This window comes from Lacerta agilis, chromosome 13 (assembly GCF_009819535.1).
Source record: "Lacerta agilis isolate rLacAgi1 chromosome 13, rLacAgi1.pri, whole genome shotgun sequence".
NCBI classification, from domain to species: Eukaryota; Metazoa; Chordata; class Lepidosauria; order Squamata; family Lacertidae; genus Lacerta; species Lacerta agilis.
Genome location: NC_046324.1, coordinates 29,663,317 through 29,685,134, shown reverse-complemented (window position 1 = coordinate 29,685,134; position 21,818 = coordinate 29,663,317). Strand labels below are relative to the sequence as shown.

The 21,818-nt window shown below is 45.4% G+C and overlaps 1 protein-coding gene across 1 annotated transcript; it reads right to left on the bottom strand.

Moving 5' to 3' along the window:
• Positions 1 to 4,667: 4,667 nt before the first annotated feature.
• LOC117056983 (mesothelin-like protein) lies at positions 4,668 to 11,911 on the bottom strand. The gene is made up of 9 exons (XM_033167695.1): positions 11,780 to 11,911; positions 10,113 to 10,331; positions 9,490 to 9,660; positions 8,608 to 8,754; positions 8,427 to 8,476; positions 7,288 to 7,408; positions 6,358 to 6,443; positions 5,333 to 5,459; positions 4,668 to 4,862 (listed from the first exon to the last, which is right to left on the bottom strand). The coding sequence occupies exons 2-9, from the start codon at positions 10,257 to 10,259 to the stop codon at positions 4,668 to 4,670; spliced, it is 1,044 nt and encodes a 347-aa protein (XP_033023586.1). The 5' UTR covers positions 10,260 to 10,331; positions 11,780 to 11,911.
• Positions 11,912 to 21,818: the final 9,907 nt, after the last annotated feature.

The following is a 21,818-nucleotide window of genomic DNA, read 5'->3' as shown; positions in this document are numbered from 1 at the left end:
CATGCCTGCACAAAGCAAAATACAGGGGGTGAGATTGGACAAAAAAAAACTGCTTAAAAGCTTCAATTGACTTGGAAGGCAACTTAGCTGCTGACACAAATTAATAGCTGGTTCAAGGGACCATGAAACCTTTGCCGATTTTCCAGGAGCAGCCCCTGTGTGTTTGCTTTAATGCTCAAACCACATGTTCAAATGCTTGGGTAGAAGGGCTGGCAACTTGGGCCTCATCTATGAAGGTGGCACCCTGGGGTCAGGCAAGGTGCCAATTCCATTGGGAAGACCCACATTGTCAGCCCCTGGGCCAGAACCTTGGGTCATTGAAATGCTGCCTCGGTCACACAGGATTTTCTCTCTTGAGAAAGCAAGTCTCACTTGGCTGGGATGGCATGAAATGGCTGCTTAAGGGTGCATTTTATGACATAGATGGCTGTGAGCTCAACAAGTGAAGTGTTTCCATTAATATATAGATATATATAATGTCTCTTGACAAGGAATGGAGAATGTCAATTGTTTGAAGCCATAGTTGTGGGGAATGCTCTCATCCAGTATTAAATAGTGGGTGGACACAGCAGACGACACAGTGATTCTCCAAGCAGCTCTGTTTATTCTCAGGCTGGAACAGAACTGAACTGAAGGGCTCAGCAGCCTGCTTATATAGAACTCAGCTACAAGCAACAGTAACAACTTTCTGTAGTTACCCAATCCCTGAACGTCACTTTCAATCCCTCCTTTGCACGTGCAGACCTGAGTGAGAACTGCAGCAGAATGAACTATATACACACACAACCCCTAGTGGCCTAGGGTGAGAACTTCAATACATAACATCCAGGAAAAGAAATACCCTGGGCTCTGAGTCAGGACTTTCCATATCTGTTTCTAGCAGTAAAGCCCCCCGCCCCACCCAAGGCAGCATCCTACCGAATTGCTTCTGGGTTTATTTGCTTCAGCTGATCTTCATCCAGAAAGCAGAGGTATTTCCCCTCCAGCATGTCAAGTAATGGGCCCGTGAGGGTGCCCCCTTCTTCCATGTATCTTGACACCAGTCGCCTGAGCTGCAAGATGAAGAGTTCAGTTTCAGGACATGGACAGTGACAGTGACACACTGGGTCTCCCATGGTGGCCCATCTAGCTCTGACATGCAACAGTGCTGTAGGACTGTGGCAGGCAATGTGCAAAGTTTCCTCCAGCGGCTAGAGTAATTTCTTATGTATCTGCACTATCTAGGAACCAGGTTTGGCTGGTGCCCGTTGGGGCTGGGAGGATGCAAGGCAGGAGGCCACAGGTAGGTGGCGGCAGTGTTAGCAGAGCCAATGACAGGCAGAGCTAACCAATTCTAGTTTTGTCCTTGGCTTCCTCTCTGCTGAGTTCTGCAAGCGGCAACTCTGAGAATAAGGAGGGCGGAGGAGACTGGCAGGCAGGCAGGCAGGGCCACCCACTGGAATGGTTGTATGACAGAAGGAAGGCAAAGGGCGGTTGGCTGAGAAACTGTTTGGTGGCATTGAAACTCTTCTGCTATTCCTTTAAAGGCAATGGTGTGAACTGACAAGGTGAAAGACCTAAGATAAGGAGGTAGCTTTTTCTGTAACTCCCATTGACTAGTATGAAAAGTAAAAGCAACTGGGCTGTCCTGCTTCATTCTTCCTTTCCTTCCCTGACTGTAAAAGCAGAGTTTAGTTTGTTATGAGCGAAGCTTATCAGTGAATAAGAGAAGTTTGTGTTTAAAAAGTCATGCTCCTTAGAACCACCATTTCTGTTAAGAAGACCTTAGTAGTTGCAATAGCTAGAGCAATACCCCCCCCCCACTGGATACATTGCAGGGACACTATGTTCTTTCCTTCTGTACAGATATTTTAAATATTTCCTTAAAATTCACATGGAAACGGGATGGAGAAGGACCCTAGCTAAGTGGCGGAGCATCTGCCTTGCAAGCAGAGGGTCCCAGGTTCAATCCCTGGCATCTCTAGGTAGGACTAGGAATGCCCCCTGCCTGAAAGTCTGGAGAGCTGCTGCCCGTCAGTGTAGACAGTACAGAGATAGGTGGACCAATGTCCCTTTGTTCCTGGGATGGGACAGACCTAGTGGCATGCAGATTTGGGAGCTATTCTGGGGAAGGTTGCCTTTTCTTGTTACTGTAGTCGTACAGTTTTACCTGTAATGAAAACTGATAAAAATGAATTCATTTTAAAAAGAAGAATCTGGACCGACTGGACTTTAATGAGTTCACCCATCCCCCATTTATATATGTTACCTGAGCCATCTCCCAGGCCCCATTATTTCGGCTGAGCAAAGCGGCAAGTGTGTCACTGGAGGTGATATTCCACCTGCCAATCTCATCTGCGGTGTACAGGCGCGAAAGGAAGCCAAGAAGCTTCAGGTGGTCCTCTGGAATCCCATCAGGGTAGATCTAATAAAGAGGGTAGGAAGTCCATTAGTCATGGAACGAGCAACCTTGTTCACTAGAAAACCCATCACCCTTGGCCAACATCAGTAAGGCAAAGGCTGCAGACATTTCTGTGGCAGCCAGTCAGTGGCATGCACAGCCAGCTTCTTCTGCTTCAAATTTGCACAGCCAGCTGTTTCTGAGTTCCACCCTGGGTAGGAAAAAGGTACATTTGGATCAACTGTAGTGAGGGCACCACAAGCAGAGCAACCTGGCTGCCCTAAAATTGCCACAGCATCATCGAACAAAGGCAGCAGTGCACAGATACATCAATGGCCCTTCAGTTACCTCGTCCAGCTTCCTTTTAATTACAGTCAAGTAGTCGTTCGGAAGCGGCTGCTCAAGCAGTGGGACCAAGTTGGCTTGCAAAACCTCATTGCTCAGGCAGGCGTCAAACTGCTGGGCGCTGTCATAGTGGACGATGAAGAGCGGGTCTTCCAGTGAGCTGGTTGTGACTGGAGTGGACCGGCAAGCTGTTGGCAGAATTTCACAGGCAAGGAATGACCTTGCTAAGTTGGCAATTATGGGAAACCATCGCTCGTCTCTCTCTCTCTCTCTCTCTCTCTCTCTCTCTCTCTCTCTCTCCATCAGTAGTCAAGAAAGCCTATGACTTTTAATACAAATTGTTACCATGCACCGAACATACAACTTTAAAACAATTGCTGCATAAATGTCTTAACCTAGGGCTGCCATACAACCTAGGGCCTATCTTTCACAGCCAGACATTTTTAAACCTCACAATGAGGGACAGTGGAGACTGTGGTGTATTTAGGATATATGGTTTATTGACACATGTAGACAGCCTGAGACTATGATGGAGGGTCTTGCTTCTCCCATAGCCACAGCCTTGGATCCAACAAAAATTAGGCATGGTTCTGTCTCTCAGCTACCCAACCTACTTCCTGCTTCTAACTTCTCCCTCACACACCTCAACACTGGCCGTTGTCTTTGTGAATGACTTTGGCACTGAGCCACTTCCTTTGTTGCCTTAGTGACTCATACCATTGCCTCACCAGGAAGCTAGCCTGGCTATTCCAGGAACTGATTTCATGCTGGATCCCGGAATTAGAAAGGGGCTCAGGAATACAACCTACCTACCTCCAATCTCACAACGAGATAGAGATACAGTATATTAGATATGCACAATAAACTAGCTTCTTCTATTCTCTCTCTCTTACTTTCTGGTGCTCGTCTAGTCCTAGGAGGGGAAGCAGCTTTTGATCCAAGCGACTGTAAGAACAGGATTGTTTTTGCTTTCTGGGAAGCACTTTGGCTGTCAAACAGATCCGACACCTTCCTGAAGAAGATTATTCTCTCTTCCTGTGTAAATAAAAAGGAGATCCACCTGAATCTGTACATCAATGGCAAGTCTTAAGAAATTACGGGGGTGGGGGGTACAACAACAACATGTGAAGCCTGGGACTCTTCTGCTCCCCCTACCTTGTTAATGGCATCCCAGGTGGTTCGGTTTATGTACAAAGCAAGGGGCCCAAGATCTTCCAGGGTTCCATCATCCCAAGATGCAGGCGCCCTGTGTCACATGGAGACATACAATCCTCAGTTGCTTTGTGGCATCCTTGGACCAACCTGGCACCCTCTAGTTGTTTTCGGACTACAACTCCCAGAAGGCAACAGCCAGCACAGCACGATCAGAGACAGCCTTCACCAACCTAGATGGACCCACCTCTTTTGCTGAACTGATATGCTAGAGTGAAAAACACCTCCAGATAAGGTGCAGGGAGGGCTCTTTGGGTATAGCCCAAATAATGAAGAAGAAAATATGGGTTGAGTCAAGGACTATGGTTGGCTGAAGAGTTGGCTGAAGTGTTGGGGTGGCAGAAGATGGTTGGCTGGAAGATGATACAGCCAAGATGATGCATTTTTCCTATATAGGGCATGTGCAAATGGAAAGCTCCAACAGGCTCTTTTGGACTCTGTCCTGTAATGCATTACTGAATAAAGCCTAAACAAAATCAAAAATCAAAAAAATTCCTTCCAGTAGCACCTTTGAGACCAACTAAGTTTGTTCTTGAATTTTTTTAATTTTTTATTTTGTTTTGACTATGGCAGACCAACACAGCTACCTACCTGGAACTGAATAAAGCCTGAATGACTAGGAATTTCATGTGAGCCTCCATACTGAACTCCCAAAGGGAATTTCTCCCACATCACATGCAGAAAAAACAAAAGCATTCAGAAACGAGGTGCTTCCGTCTGTCCCTGTTGCTCACCCTTTCGAAGTCTTCCCACTGCTCAGAAGCACATTTAAGGCAATCCTCTGGGCAGCTGTGAGATCAGGACACAGTTTCAGGTTCTCCAGGACCGTCGGGTCAGAGTCCAAAATGGTGGCTGCATCCATGTCACACACGAGGGCTCCAAGCTTCTGCAGCTGCTCTTTGCTGAGCGAGGTATTCGCCACTCTCTGGTGAAATATTTAATATTAGGACCAAAGAAGGAACAAGCCCATTTTGCTCTTATAGTTGCTAGTGTTCATTCCAGCAATGGGGCAGCCACCCATGAGGCCAGGATCCACAGGGACAGCAGATCCCAATGTAGATCTTTATTTCCCGGCTTGTTCCTGATATAGATCTTCCCTCGCCCATTCTTCCTTGGCAGGGAGGGGGATGCCATGTTGGGGTCTCCCTCAGGTGCCACAATGTCTTGGGCCAGCATCCCTTCTTATTTGGTTCCAGGGAGGTTAGATGACATTGTGTTAAATCAAAGTGTTATCCTGTGTGTTTCCCAACCACCTTCTCCATCACTTTCATTGTGGCCACCTGAATTTTCCAGCATGTGATTGACTCCCACTTGAAAATAGGGACAGCCTGAAGGTGGTCCCCCTCCCCCACCACCCCCCACAAGGTCTTTGCATAAGGAAAGAGTGTCACTCACAAAGCAACTCAATGCATTCTCCAAGAGTTTGTTCCTCTGGGTTGATCCGTTGGCCAGCAGAGTTAGATTCCCTTGGGAAGCCAGGGTGTAAAACGCTTCACAGTTCTGATGATTTACTTTGTTGAGACTGGAAGATACGAGAATCTTCATTATTTTAGAGGCGGGGCAGGAGTGCGGGAAAGGTTTGTTACTACAAAAGCTTCCACTCCTCCATATCCAGCTTTTAACTACAGTCGTATCTTGGTTGCTGAACGCTTTGGTACTTGTCTGTTTGGCTCCCAAACGGCACAAACCCGGAAGTGAGTATTCCAGTTTGCGAATGTTCTTTGGAACCTGAACGTCTGGCACAGCTTCCACTGCTTCCGATTGGCTGCAGGAGCTTCCTGCAGCCAATCGGAAGCTGCGTCTTGGTTTCCAAACATTTTGGAAGTCAAACGGACTTCCGGGATGGATTCCGTTCGACTTCCGAGGTACGACTGTAATGTTGTCCAATGTAAGTTCTAAAATGGTAGCTTTTTAGAATGTTCTAGAATGGTAGTTCTAAAGTTCTAAAATATTATTTTTCATCTTTGTGTTCTTTGGGGCAGGGGAGAAGAGTCCTATAATGTTAAAATTGGTATACAGGAGGAGTAATAACATAAGAAGAGCCTGCTGGATCCGACCATTGGCCTATCTAGTCCGGATCCTGTTCTCACAGTGGTCAACTAGATGCCCCAGTGGGAAACCCGCAAACAGGATTCAAGCACAAGGGCAACTCTCCCCTCCCTCCTGTGGTTTCTAGCAACTGGTGTTGAGTGTTAGGTCTGGAGAATGAGCACAACCACCTAATACATTTAAAGCACATGTGCTCTAAAGAATTCTGGGAAGTGTTGTTGGGAATTGTAGCTCTGTGAGAGGTAAACTGGAGTTCTTTGAAGAAAGACATATGTTTTCAATGTGCCTTCAACATTTGGTGAGAGAGCTAAACAAAGTTCCTGACCCTTTACTTAATTCCTCAGAGAAGACAATTCCTCAGAGCTACTCACGGAAAGAAAAGCAGCACATCAGGTGGGTAACTGGTGAAATTTGCTGCCCAGTTGTTCCTGGAGAGAAGTTTCGCCATGCAGGAGAGCTGATGGGAAGAGAGCCAGCATTACTCCCCTTACACCCTTCATAAAATAAAAGCTGGATCTCACCTCCCTATCCATTCCCTGATTAGTGCAACATCAAGCTTGAAAAAGCAAACTGGGTGTCTGAGTGTGTACTTTCTCTCTTTCTGAATCTTGCAGGGAGGGCTGATCTGAGGGAGAGAAGTGACCCAAGGGGGAGGGGCGCCACCCGTTCCACTACACTCTCTCAAAAATTCAGTTGTACTCGCAGGCCTATGAGGATGGTAACTAGGGATATAAGGCGGTACCATTTTCTATAACCCTCTATTCACCCCGTGCAGCACTGCTTCCATTCTGCTGCAGTTCGGTTCATCTTCTGCCAAAACTATGTTTTTCATGTTCCTGTCACCTGTGATGAAATTAGGTAACTTAGTAATTAATTGTGTTGTCATTATGATATCCTGCAACGTTCATTTCAATGCAAAGGAAACACAATGCAAATGCAGGGGACGTAAGTGTGTGTTGTTTGCAAACTAGAAGCAACAGCAACAGTGAATACCAATCGTATCTGCTGGATTGATTTTGGTTCTGGGCACAGGATGCATAAACAAGCACCAGTAATTTCTACTCCTATTTATGTTTTGGGAGGAATTCTCTGACACCACTACTGGCGAGCCCTGTCTTACAGATACAAGAGAGCTCTCCTGGCCTCCTTTGCACAGGACCCCAAATCCAGCCTGACACTCCTTTGGCCCCTGGCTCATACCAGCACCATCCTGCCTGAATCCTATGATTCTGCTAATTGCAGGGAAGTGAGGGCAAGAGTCCTCAATCCAGCCCCATTTGCAGCCCATCTGCATCTCTCACCTGTTCCTCACTCAGGTTGGCATTTTTAATCTTCACTTCTTGGACCAAAGAGGACAGCTGTGCAGGTGTCAGTTTGGTGGCAACATTGCACTGGAAGCCTTGCAGGATGAATGCAGAAAGCCTAGAAGCCACAGAGGTGCATTAGTCTTTCGCTGACAATTTGCTACCAAGCCAAGTTCAATGTGTTATTATTAGCATATAAAACCCCTTACAATTTGGGATCGGTTTACCTATGAGGTCGCCTTACCCCATATATGTCCACCCCATATATGACCACTTTGATCGGAGGAATTAGCACTACTACAGGTGCCACATAACACCCATTCCATCTTTTAGTGTGGCAGATTCTACACTTCGGAACTCCCTGACTATTGATATCAGGCAGGCGCCTCTGCTGTACTCTTTTCAACACCTGCTAAAAACATTCTTGTTTAGACAAGCCCACCCAGATACTTAGAAAGTCAATGAAAGTTTTAATCAGTTTTTAATCTATTCTTATTTTAACATCTTGAAGGTCTTAAAATCCTGGTGTTAATTTTTCTTATCAATAATTTTATCATTTTACCTTTTTTTGGCAAACCACTTTGAGGTTATGTACTTTTTTCACCATCAACCGCTGTATAAATTTTAAAACTCAACCATATTTCACTAGGTGTCTTTATTCTATATATTGTAGATGCCCAGGAGAAAACAATTCTCTATAACCAGGCCTTGGGCTGATTAAACAATCCATGGCCTTTTAAACGTGTTTGTGGGAAGAGGAGGGTAATCAATTTGTTTTTTGCTTTTTTGTAATGTATTTTATGTTCTCATTTTTGTGTTGCGAACTGCCCTGTGATCTTCAGATGAAGGGTAGTACACAAATTAAAGAGATGATGATGATGATGATGATGATGAAGAAGAAGAAGAAAATGTCTAGTATGGAGAATTAAATCAAATTTGATTAAGCCAGGGAGAGGGCTTCTTAAAAGATAAAAATTCCTTCATGAAATAAGCCAATTATGCCTCCCTTGGATACAAGCCCAAGGTCAAATCCATGGAGCCAATGGAAAGGTCGTCAAATGCTGGACAATTGTTTTTTAAGGTAATTCTGGCTAGGGGTCTCCCCACTCCTGCACCACTGTGGGCCCACAACTCACTCCGTGTAATTATCCGTGCTGGACAGCACATCTCCAAACAGAATAGATGCCTAGAACAAAGAGAGGGGTCCATTCAGTAACAAGGAAGAAGCAAGATGGCAGAGCAGGCCTGTCCAGGCTCAAATTGCCATGCACCGCCTCCAAGGCAAACGGGGTTTAAGAGAAAAACCAGAGTCGTTACCTGCTGTGGGGACCATTGTTTCTCATTGATTTTGTGGAGATCTGGGATCTTGCCTCGAATCACCAGTAGCGAATTTGGGACTTGGTCCACTAAATCATCTGGGACGTTATTCAGGATGTCACTGAGGGAGGATGAGTTTGAGAGGATCTACAAGGTTGAGGGAAAGGTCACAGAACCAAATCAGAGTTCCCCAATATGGTTTATCTTATGCGGCTTTGCCCCATCCTAGTGCCCTTCAGATGTTCTGGACTACAAGTCCCATAAGTCTCAGCAAGCACAGTCCAAAATGGACTTGCTGACTGGGGCTGATGAGAACTGTAGTCCAAAATGGCCATGGGGATGGGGGCTGAGGGGGATTGTAGTCCAAAACATATGGCGAGCAAAAGGTTGGGAAAGGATGATCTAATGATATGAGCATTATCACTCTGCCCCAAATAACTGAAGAGCTTCCTCCTGGAGCCTGCTACTCTAACCAGGCTTGTGTAAAACAAGTTTGGTCAAAGGTGTGGGGTTCTGAAGCCCGAGAATCCCAGCTTTCACTTAAAGCAGAGCATGAGTTTCTGGTCCTTGTGACTTTGAAGCCATGTTTGGGTCATGCCGGATGAAATCTCATTGAGGGAAAGAGCGGGCTTCCAGTTATTGGGCCTACTAGATTGCAAAGCTCTACACAAAACCTTTCTATGCCCCACAGCTAGCAGAAGCAGTAAAAACGGTACTAATGTTTAGATTTCTCTGATCTGCAAAGTATATTCAGATGGATAAATTTTATTTCTTTGCTGGCTTTTGTAAAACTGAAAGTAACCAACCCCTAAACTAAGACACTCCCCCCCCCCCAAAAAAACCATTTACAAAGGTTGTTCCTGTGCCCTTAAGCCCATTTACCTTGCTAACAAAGGCCTTCCTTAAGTGTTCTGAGCCTTGCCTGAGAGCACTCAAGAAGGTGGCATTCTTTGCCAGCTGAATTGCCAAATCTGCTGAGATTGAGTCAAAGCTGCTGCTGGGCAACCCTTGTGCCAGGGTGCCAAGTCTCTCAAACTTCTCAGCGGTATCCAGCTGCAGTAAGAAAGAAAGAGGAAGAAGGTCAGAGCTTCAGAGAGGTTCGCGCTGTCCTGCAATGTCAGTTCCCAGGTTTCAGGGGTCAGTGTGCAAGATGATGCCCTTCTTAACACCAACAACTTTGGTCATTCTCTTGCCACACCCCTCTGAGCCCAAACTGCACCACTGCCCACAGCTGCTGTGCCTTCACTTTGGGGTAAGGCAGTAGCTCAGCAGTAGGGCACCTGAGCTGCATGCAAAATGTCCTGGGTTCAACCCCTGACATCTACAAGTAGGGCTGGGAACGTCCCTTGTCCATGAGAACAGGATGCCGGATTCAACGGGTCTTTGGCTGTCCAGAACTGGAAAGAGGCAGGTGGACTAGATGCCCCCTTGGACTGGCCTAGCATGGTGATATTTGCAGCTCTTGCCAAAAGTCAATCACCAGAGACGGGTGTCAGATTGCTTACCATGAAGTTGCTGCGTAGGATCTTGTTCACCAGCCCTTGGGACTGTCCCCTGTTCCAGCCATTGACCTGCCCAAGCGATTCCAAGACCTGGGGGTCCACCAGATCTTGCGCCGTCAGATTTGAAATCTGACCAGTGGTCAGCCCCATCGCCTGCTGCCCCAAGGCCACCAGAGTCTGCCTGTCAAATGTCTTGACTTGTGCAACAAGACTCGTAGCAAGCTGGGAAAGGGAGAAAATTATAATTAAGGATTGGGAACTTCTTGAATGCAAAATGCATTCAGGGAAAAGTCCATGCAAATGCAGTCACTGTTTTGGTTTTTCCAACATGAAAATTTTCAGATTCAGTGTCAGCAGACAAGATCCTGAGATAGCTGTGTTCAGATCCTGACTCAGCCTTTGATTCAGTGGTTAATCTTGTCCAAGACACTCTTTCTCAGCCTTAGTTTTCCCGTCTGTTAAATTGAAATGACACTGATGCCTCTTATTTTTTGCATAATTAAGTTCTACATGGCATAATGTTACCAAGATTCCATGCTTTAATGCATTTACAGGCACACAGTATAGAATCACATGGATCTAAGTAGAATCATTGTAAATGTAATGCTATCCCACAAAAAATCCTGGGAGTAGTTGCTGTGCATTCTCTTTTCCCTTCAAATAACTGCTATTTCCAGGATTCGCTTGGAAGAAGCAATTATTATTAATCCAGTTTAAGTCTACTGTGTAGCTATCATAGCATCAGTTACCTGTATTGTGAAGTTAAAGAAAACAATGCACCTTTTGTTGTTCTAATTCCTGGGTTTCAGAATACCAGTTTCTGGAGGTCTTTACTAAATCTGACTTTGGAATGGGAAGTGTGACTTCTCCCACCATAAAATGTTATGGGTAGGAGAGAGTCATGGCTTGGGCTAGGGCCATGAAACCCTCTTCTGAGCCCAGAAATGAATACATATAATTTAAAAGTATTTGGGGAAGGAAACCTTTGAGGTGTTTAGTCTCCAAATCCATCTGGTGCTCTTTGTACCAAGAATCCCCACCTTTGGGTCTATGATGGCACAATCCTAAGCACATTTACTCAGGAGTATTTCTTGGTGTGTTCAGTAGGGATTACTCTCTTACAAGTTTACAGCACTAAGACTGCATTCACATAGCTGTTTATTCCATTTCCCATTTCCCTTACTGATAATTTCCCCATTATAGTTGAGCTTTCATGCAATGTAAAAGAGACTTCGGTAGAACTAGCAAAATAAAGTGCATATTTAGCACTCATTTCTGTTTGCAGCCCCCTTGACCCCGAAAAAATCTGTTTGCAGCCCCCTTGACCCCGAAAACCATGGGAGCACAGTGATGGAATTTGGGGTGGTATACCAGAATGCGGTTCTTTCCTGACATTTTCATGGGGGAATAGATGCAATATCCTGTCCAATGACGTTTGTTGTTGTGACACACCACGCCCACTGACGTGAATGAAATTTAGTATGACATGCAGCTACATCAATGAAAAGGGCACAGTTCCCAAATACAGCTGTCACCGCAGTGTGCCAGGACTGTTAGAAAACGGGTCAGAAATGCTAGCATTATAATCAGGAAAACTAACAGAATATTCCCCATGTCTGAATGCATCCTAAACGTGCAGCGTGCAGTCACAAAATTCGGAGGGATCTCACCTGGCGGTCAGATGCCGATGGCAGAGAGGAATTGCAGTAGCGGTTGACCTGCGCAATGAGGTTCAAGGCCTTGTCAGAGCTAAGGCTGGAGATTTGGGTTGAATGTCTAGCAAAGCAAATGAGCTGGTCTGGAAGACTTGGGAGGAAAGTGGGTGGTGTGTTAGTATCTTGCTTCTTCACATATGATATTTTGATGACATTAGATTGAGTCGGAGCCCTTTGCTAACTCACTGAGAACCAGATGCAGCAGTGTTGCCAATTCAGTTGAGACAGAACAGAAGATTCTCAGAATCAATCAGAGCTTGATGTGCTATAGCAACGGGGTTTTTATTAGCCCGAGCAGATGTTCTAAGCGCATAGAGTGAATGTGCATGGGAAAGGGCAGAAGCCATTGATTTATTATGGTTCACATTTTTATGCCAATTTGTCCCAAATGCAAGCAATTTCTCCTCCTATAATGGCACGTTTTTATGCAGCTTTTATCTATAATATGTATTTTTATGCACATGACTTGGTTTGAGAACTGTACTGAAAAGTTTGGAAATGTGCAAATTTTGAAGGATGGCTTTGTTCCATTTCACATCCTTTTTCAGGAAGTGCAAATTTGGGTGCATTCACCTCTGAATGCAAACTGAACTGAATTTCTCCCCCATGCCTAGATGCGGTCCAAAACATTTGGAGGGCCCCAGATTGGCCAACGACTCTTTTAGCCACTTCACAAACAGTTGCTTCCACACCTACCTGTCAAGATTGAAATCGGAATCAACGGCAAAGAGGGCCTCAGCATACATCTCTGCCAAGTCTTTATGGAGCTTGCTCCTGTTGATGAGCACCAGGTTGTCTGGGTTGAAGGCAATATCTTGGAACTAGGAAAAGACCATGTAAGTGCTTGCTGAGGGGAACGCAATGCAAAGTGGGAAGCATAATCAATTATGCACTGTTTGTGAACTGAAAGCAGCAACAGCTGCAAATGTCAATCACATTCTTCTCTGTATTGATTTCCATTCCAGACATGGGAGGAATGAACAAACATTGGCAATTTCCACTCCCATTCCTGTTAGAATTCTCTGACATCCCAACTCACAATAGACCCGTTGAAATGAATGGACCAAAGTTCACCACATCCGTTAATTTCACTGGAGCTACTGTAAGCAGGACTAGCATTGGGTGCAACCCCTTCTGCTCAACATCTGTCACCTGGCAGCCGTCATTGATGTCTGGCTTACAGCCGCTCTGCAAGAGAAGCCAACTCAAGCAGAGCCCTCCCCTCAATGTCTCTCAGCAGCTATTCCTTCAAGCTTCAGCAGAAGGAAAGTAGGACACTCCACTGGCCCAGTGGCTTTTGGCTCCTCCTCTCCTTGGAGATTTTCCATTCTAGCTGGTCCTTTTGAGATCTTTGTAATGAACAACTAATGTTGGGGTTTGCCTTTTGCCCTCCTTCCTCCCAATGGTATGTGGTGATTTTTTTCCCTAGGGGCACAGTTAGGGCCAGAGGCGCCAGCTTGCAAGGGTGATGGGCGGGCAGCACCAATACATGTGAGCATCGCGCCTCCCTCTCTAAGCCGGGCAGAAGCTTCCTGGGCTTTGGGAAGGAGGCTTCAGGCTTTAAAACAGTCATACCTTGGCTCCCGAACGCCTTGGAAGTTGAACATTCCGGCTCCTGAACAATCGAAAACCAGAAGTGAGTGTTCCGGTTTTCAAGCATTTTTTTTTTTTTTTTTTTTGGAAGCTGAACATCCAGCGCCGCTTCCGCTATTGTTTCCGGTGCACCTGTACAATTGGAAACCAATCGGAAGCCACGCCTTGGTTTCCGAACATTTCAGAAGTTGAACGGACTTTCGGAACGGATTCCGTTCGACTTCCAAGGTACGACTGTACTTTAATACTCCAATTTACCCAGAACATTTAGGGGACTAGCCTAGTCCCCCTAGTCCACTGACTGTACACCACTGCTTACTCCTAATTCCTTTGGATCTGTCTGTCTCGAGAGACAATGGAGTATGCTTCTTGGGGTGAAGCCAAACTGCTGTGTTAGCAGCACCAAAGTGACCTCTGCAGGGTGGAAGCCTGAACAGTGTGTATGGAGGTCCTGGGCTGGCACTAACGTGGCTGCAGGAGTTGCTGGGAGGAGGTGTACAGCTGCTATAGGGACTCCATGCCAGATTTGCGTAGGGTTTACTCCTGAGCCTTTTCTTCTCCCAAAGATATCCCACAAGGCAGCTGTGGTTTAGGATCAGAGTTTCCCTTCTCCTAGATGGGCTTCCTTCCCAGGTTGATGAGCTTCATCTGCCCCTCACTTCCCTCTACAGCATGTGCAGAAACCACCTTCTTGACTGTTGGACCCACAATTGGTCTCATCTGCTCAATCCACCAGAGCTTTTCTTGGCATGCAGGGGAAGTCTCTAACTCACCGAGGGTTTGAGATCCATCGGCTACCCTCACCTGGTTTAGCTAGCCAGTCAAAGCTGTTCCTGGAGTGTGGCCACTGTTGCATGCTGGCCACAGGTCAGAGCTAGGTGCAGGGTGGAGACTAAAGGTGGGGAAACTATCCCAGAAGGAGCACAACACGCCCCCACCAGAGTTACTACCCCTCTTCTAACACTCCATACACCCTAAGGTGCTAGATAATACTTTATTCGGCTATAAGCCCACAAGGTAAAACAAATCAATAAATAAAAACTGCATTTTACATTCTAAAATATCAACTAAAATATTTCAACGCATAATCTCCTTCACATTACGTACAAGCTGTAAGGTGCTAGTGGCAAAATAGAAGCCAGTTTCAGAGCTCGATATTCTACTTCCAGTTTTCAGTGAATTTCCCATAATTTCCCATTGAGGACTTGATCAGCACCACCACATTATCTCCAGATAATATCTGCGCCGAAAGCAAATCCAAGAGAAATACTTACTATGGTTGCATTGTTGTTTGTGAGTAAACGCATGTCCCTGGCATTGCTGTAACGGATGTAATTCCCGAGATACGTGACAAGCCAATCCGATGTCTCTGTATCACTGGGATTGTAGCAGCGGGGCTTCACTTGGGTAGCTGCGAGATAGATCAATGAAGGTTCTCAAGATGGAGCAAGGCCTCAAATGTCTCATATATATACCATGCCCACTGCTAATCCCTGCTTTTTTGCGTTTGATCACCTGACACCTGCAAGCCCCTCTGAGCAACCGGCTGCAATGTGACACAATGTTCAAACATTCTCACAAACTTAGAAGGCACGCAGGTCCATTTCAGAGGTTCTTTAACATGTGGGGGGTGCAAACAAATCAAAATGGGTGCTCAGTAAAGAACAGCCACAGTTCTATACTAGGTTGTGAAAGCAGCTTCATCTTTCTGTGGCTCCAGCCTGAGTATTGGCTTACCTGCCAGGTAGGCTTTGATGGAATAGTACACTTCTTCCTCCTTATCTTGGGACATGCCTTTATTTTCATTCAGCTTCTGCACACTGTGGACAGAAACAATGGGAGTTGGGGCAGACAAATAAAACTTTCTTGTTTCTTCGCTTTGTGACCTATGAGTGGGGCGAATTGCCTTGCGTAGCAATGTCCCTCCTTCCCAAGTGAATAATGACACATGAGACATGGTATCGAATTAATGGGCGTAAAGTCCACAACTTTATTGGTTATGGATGTTGAGCAGTATTGGCTTAGGCATTGGATCCTAACCACTATATCTGACCCCCAACCCGAGTGTTGGAGGTCCGTGAAGGGTTAACCATCAAGGGCAGCACCCTGATGCTGATCAAGGGGAACTGCCCCTGTGGTCACCGTTGGGGCGTGCCTTAGGCCCTAACCTCCCTAGGCTTTGGACAGAAACCTTTAACGGAATACCCTTCCAATGAGGGGCAGGTGATGGTGCTACCTCCCCTTTTTACCTCTATTGATGTTATCCAATGCCTAACCGCCAAACCAAAAGTTGTGACGAATTGCTACGAGGTAGGCAAAAAAACCCGATTTGGCTAGCCCAAATCGGAAAAAGTCCTACCAGGTCCCCCAGCCAACTGGGGCGACCAACCGGAGTCCATAGCAAGGTCAATAGCTAACCTAAAGGGTGGGTGGGCGGGAGAACCGATGCAGCTGGGGGCAACGAAGGAGAGGGAGAAGGATTCCTGCCGTCTCCCAGTTAAAGGGCTGTTGGCCCCTCCCCTCGGCCAACCGGATTGGTCGGCCTTCGGGGAGAAGCAGTGGGAATCACGGCCAATCGCGCAGGGGCTGTGTATCATCCCCTGCGCGCATGGTCGGATCGTGACACCCGCAATGCCACCACCTGCCCATGGGCAGAAGTGGCTTTGTGTGGCTGCCAGGAGAAACCAAGAAGATCCATTGTTGAGAAGATCCATTTGAGGATGCCAAATTTAGTCCTCAATATATGAAATACTGCCTCCTTCCCTACAGACTGTCTCAGGTGTTAAGGCCAGCAGAAGGGGGCCTCTTGGTAGTTCCATCTCCCCCAGACATTTCGGAGAGAGGCAGGAGAGGGCATTCTCTGTGGCAGCCCCTAAGCTGTTGAATTCCCTCTTCAGAGATGTGTCTGGCTTATTCACTATACAACTTTCAGCAAATGCTGAATATTCACCTCTTTACACTGGCCTTTGGCACCTGAGATGTGTGTTTTCAGGGCCCACTCTATTCCTGTGGTTGTAATCTGTTTTAACTGTTTTTAATTTTGAATGTTAAATTGACATAACCCACCCTGGAACCGGAAGGACAGGTAATAAATTCATTGTTATTATTAATAATAGCATGAGCTCAACAGAAATCTGTAATTTCATTTTGAATATATTCAGAACCAAGCCTTTGAACCTGGCTGCAAAAGCCTGCCCCTGTTGCTCTGCCAACCTTCACTTTTTTAAAGTAAGATGCTTCAAGAATGTGAAGGCAAGGAACTCCAAAACACTACGATACAATTCTCCTCTGTCTTCATTACAGCCTTGCAAAACAGGTTAGGTGATAAGACTTGCCCAAGCTGGAGACTGCTTCACATCTGAATCTGAAACTCTTGTGCACTGACTGCTATCCATCATGACACACAGACACCAGTGGCACACCTTAAGCTCTCAAATTTCAGTGGTGCCCTGTGTGACACCAAAATCCATCCCTTGCCTCTTGTCCTCCATTCTACATCATAGTTGTATAGCCCCTGTGGAGCCCTAAAAGCTCCACGCCCAGTGCAACCTCTAAATCCACTTCTGCAGACACACACACACACAAGCCTAAATCAGAAACAAGAACTCTTACATTTTACGGAACGACACACAGCTGGTATTCATGGTCTCGCTTGCATTGAGCAGGTCGCCACCGAGGAACATGAAGTAGGGAGACAGGCGGCCACTGAGCCACATGTCCACTTCTGTGTTGTTGCTGCTGGAAACAACAGTCGGCCACACACCAGCCAAGAGAGCTGCCTGGGTTTCATTTGGAAGGATGCCCTGCCAAGGAAAAGCCACATAAATAATTTGTGAGCGTTAGAAATCAGGTGACGTAAAGCCTGGATCTGCTAGAAAGTGAGAGGTGGGACATACAGGAGTATGAATGAGAAGAGCACATTCCAATCCAATGTAACCCCAGTCTCACATTTTGGCATTAGCTTGATTTCATGAGCTTTGGAGCTTGTCCAAAGCTTGTACAATAGTGTGGTTGAAAAACCTTATACAGAATGCAGTGTTATTTTCTAGAAAAAAAGATCCCGGAACTCACCATGAACATCTCCCTTGTTCTCTTATAATGCAATGGCGCCCACATTAGAGGTGCCAGAAATGAGTTCCAGCTGAATGGCAAATGTCAGGCTCAGAATCATAAGAACATCAGAAGAAGCCAGTGACCCATCCTGTCCAGCATCCTATCTCACAGTGTCCAAGCAGATGCCTCAGCTGGAAACCAGCATCCAGGATTCAAGCTTGGGGGCCCAAGAGCCCACTTTGAAACCAGAGATACATTTTGCTAGCCCCCAACATCTTCTGCTGCTCAAATCCATATCTGACCTCTCTCAGAGGAAATCCCATTTCCCAACACTCCTCTGCACCACCTGGGCACAACCTTCCTCTTCCTTTCTATCTCTATAAGCAGACGGACTAAACTTTTGGGGTGCTTTTTTCCTACATAAAAGTAAAACATTATGTCCAATCAGTTTTTAAATATGAGAGTTGCATTTTTCCTGTATGTTGCTATATCCCGAGTGTGGGGAACCTTTGGCCCTCCAAATGGTGGTGAACTACAACTCCCATCAGCTCAAGCAAGAATGTCCAGTGGGCAGGCATGATGGGAGTTGGAGTTCAGCAACAAACATCTGGAGGACCAAAGGTTCTCCACACCTGCAATGTCTCCTCCTTTCTTCAGTGTGGATTGAAAAAAGAAAAGGAAAGAAACTATTTCTGTCATTTCTCCCCCCCCCCCACTTACAGTAACATTTTTCTGGTTAAATTTATCAATAAATGCTCCATTCTGCTTATACTTCCGTAACACGGCAGTCAAGAAAGGATCATCATTGAGGAATCCCTCTCTGGCAAATAGGTCAGCCAGAGCATCTGGAGAGATTGTGTTCACAATCTGAAAATAAAAGCATAAAAAACCAGCATTATAATTTGAACAAACAATAGGCTTGGGTTATAAAAATGCAATTTAAAAAGAGGCTGGTTATTATACAAAAATAAATTATTTGTACAATGATTCTGAGCTGGCTACAAAAACATTTATGCAAACCTTCAGAATCAATATTCTATTTGGTGCTATTTTAACAGTGGCTTGGGCTCATGAGCCTTGGGGAGCCACAAGCTGTACAGACCTGACAATGATGAGGGGAAGGGAACCTTTATCATCCTAAGGGCTGCATTCCCTTCTGGGCAACCTTCCGAGGGCCACGTGCCCATGGTGGGTGGGGCCAGAGGCAAAAGTGGGTGGAGCAACAAAAGTAAAAATTACCGGTACCTTGTTATAGTAAGATGGTTTCCACACACACACACACACACACACCCCTCTGTAACAGGGCATTCTTGGTGCTGGCATCCTGATTATGAAATGCCTTTCCGAGGCAAATTAAGCAATCTCCCTCCTTTCCGGCATTCAGGGAACTTGTAAAGGCTTTTCATTTAAATAGCTATCATGGCTTTTGATCAATAGTTGTATGAAGTTTTTACACTGCTGTTTTCAGCTCCTTTCTGCAACACGCCACAGTGTTGTTTTAAAATCGCTGTTGTGTTATTTTGATAATCATGAGCTGCCCTCGACTCCCTTCGGGAAGACGGGTGGCTTATAATGTGAAATAATAAATCATTGTAATGAATGAATAAATGCATCACCCTTCCATAAATGTTTTGGTGGAATTAACAGCAGCAAAAGCACCTTTTGGAGGTCCGATGTGGGAATGAGGGTCTGCAGATCTCTCAGAGTTAGGAGGCTGGCAAAGCTCTGAAACGTCTCTTCTAAGAAGACGGAGAAGCTGAAGTTTGCAGAGAAACAGCGGAGAGAAGAGTCTAAGAATCCAAAGGATAGGAAGGGGCAGGGAGAGAGAGAAGCAGATAAAAACAGTGAAATCTTTTAAATTTCATAACTTGGAGAATTGTAATGCCCCCTTCTCCCCCCCACCCCAAAAAAAAACCCACACCATTGTCGGAAACATTAGTCACAACAATTCCACAACTGATATTCAAATGCTATTTTTTCGCAATGAAGCGGAAGCCTTACAGTAATATTAATACTTAGCATTGATGCAGAGCATTTTAATGGGGCAGAACATCTGCCTGGCACGCAGTGAGTCCTTGGTTCCTGAAGACGGTCCCAAGTTCAATCCCCAAGGGCATCTCTAGATAGGGCTGGGAGAGACCCCTGCCCCCAAACCTTGGAGAACCACGGCCCATCAGTGTAGACAAGACTGAGCTAGATGAACCAATGGTCTGACTCAGAATAAGGCAGTTTCTTATGTTCTGATGTTTCTTCCTATGTTTTGCACACATCATATATTAGTAAGCCTTACAACAACCCTGTAAGGCAGAGCGGTATTATTATCACCCATATTTCAGATTGGGGTGGGGGCTCAAGTTGCAGGTGGCCTATAGCACCTACTCATCGCCAGAGACCTCAAAGACCACGCTCTTACCCAACCACCACCACCACCATCATCAAATACTGACATATTCATACAAAACCACATGCATTTCATATATATAAATACACACACCAAACATGCATGCCTCTGCCTCTATTAAGAGCCCCAGGAAGCTCTGGCAGCACATTAACAGCAGAAACATTTTTGCTATCTCAGTTCCTAAAAGCAAGTGCATACAGCAGTTTTACCCAACTTGGTATCCTCCAGGACGGTGTTCTGGCTATGCTAGCTGGGGCTGATGGGAGTCTAAAATATGGCTGTGTTAGCTGGTGATGGTGGGAGCCGTATTCCCAAAATATGACCATGCTACCGTAGCTGAGAATTACCATACTTTTCCATGTATAAGACTATCTTTTTTTTTACTCTAAAATAATGTTCAAAATCAGGGCTCGTCTTATACACGGATAGTATCTCCCCCCATTTTCTTAAATCAGAGCCCCCCAAAATAGGGGGCGTCTTATACATAGGGGCATCTTATAGACAGAAAAATACAGTATGTTCATAGCATCTGGAGGGCACCACGGACTAGAGGTTTTCTAATCTGCATTGAGACAATTACTACAATTTGCTGGTGTTGCTGCTTACTTGAGTTGACACCAAGGATTGCTTCATAAATGTTCTGCCTGGTGGCATTGCTGAATTCCCCAATGGAGCCATTAAGCAGAGTTGTCCTGTAATAATAATGTGACAAAACCATTACATTTCTCAATGGTCGCACAGAAGCAAGGCAGGATCAATCAGTCACAGTGTGGGCATATTCAGTAAAGATCATCGTCTGTTAACTTGTATGCCACTTTCCCACAAAATTGTGTCCAAAGTGGCATACAAAAGGTATGTCAGATTGTTTATCCCTTTTGGAGCCACATACACCCCCTTGGTTCCATAAAATCATTCCCACTATTAAAAAACAACAACCATTATTCAGAACATCAGTTTGCACATTTATTCAAAATCCAGTTAAAACTATTTAGTTTAATTAATTCCACAAAACTGATGAACTTGATCCAGTGATGTCAGCTTTTCAAAGTCTGATAGCAATTTACATCTCCAGCACCCTTCCCTGCTGCCATCTTGCCTCTTAGGTAATCCCACGACACCCAGGGAGTGATACCACCCCTTTGGGAATCACTGGTTTAACCTTTCCCCCAAGTTTCATGTTAGACCCACACACACTGTCTATATGAATGATGCAGATTTGGGACTTTTAAAAAATGTGGCTGTGCACATCACACCAGCTTTGGCACTAAGCAATAGCTTTCACCGAACCATAAACATAAGTGAAGATCTCATACACAGTGCTGATAGCAGAGCAGTTTCTGGTCCCCAGGTGGTTGAATAAGAGTGTGACGAATGTACTGTTCATTCCTGGGATCAAGGCTGGGAGACGCTGCTGCGTCCAGAGCACAAATTCAGCATCGTCCACCTCCTGGAATATTGGCTGGGCTGCAGTGAGAATGTGCTCCAGAAGGCTGGTTTGGATCTCCTTTGGAAGACTAGCATTGACCTTGGAAACAGAGGGAGATTGAAGCAGAAGACAATCAATGTGTGTTAAAAAAAAACCCAGTGGCTGTTTGTTTGTTTCCTGTATGAATCGCTTCAAATAAAACATCTGAAACTATTTAACAAGTAAAAAAGAAATCAACAATGAAAACATTCCAATACATATATAGAGTGGAATGAATAAATAAAAAGTCCATTTGAACCTAGCTATCATATTCATAGCTTGCACCTCATTTCTTTTGCTGTGTTTATGTCTTACATAGCTCAGAAAGGGCTCTGTCTTCAGTGCAGCAATTTTGTCAGGTCTTGTCCCAGGGCACATGTGAAGCTCTCCTTTCTTCTTTTTGCTGTCTAGTCATAGAATTGTAGAGTTGGAAGGGACCACAAGGGTCATCTAGTTCAACCCCCTGCAATGCAGGAATCTTT

Coding starts and splice junctions, on each gene's coding strand:
- LOC117056983 (XM_033167695.1), bottom strand. CDS start 10,259: ATGGGGCTGACCACTGGTCAGATTTCAAATCTGACGGCGCAAGATCTG. Junction 8,477..8,607: donor AACAATGGTCCCCACAGCAG/GTAACGACTCTG, acceptor TCTTTGTTCTAG/GCATCTATTCTGTTTGGAGA. Junction 4,863..5,332: donor AGAATGCATTGAGTTGCTTT/GTGAGTGACACT, acceptor ATATTTCACCAG/AGAGTGGCGAATACCTCGCT.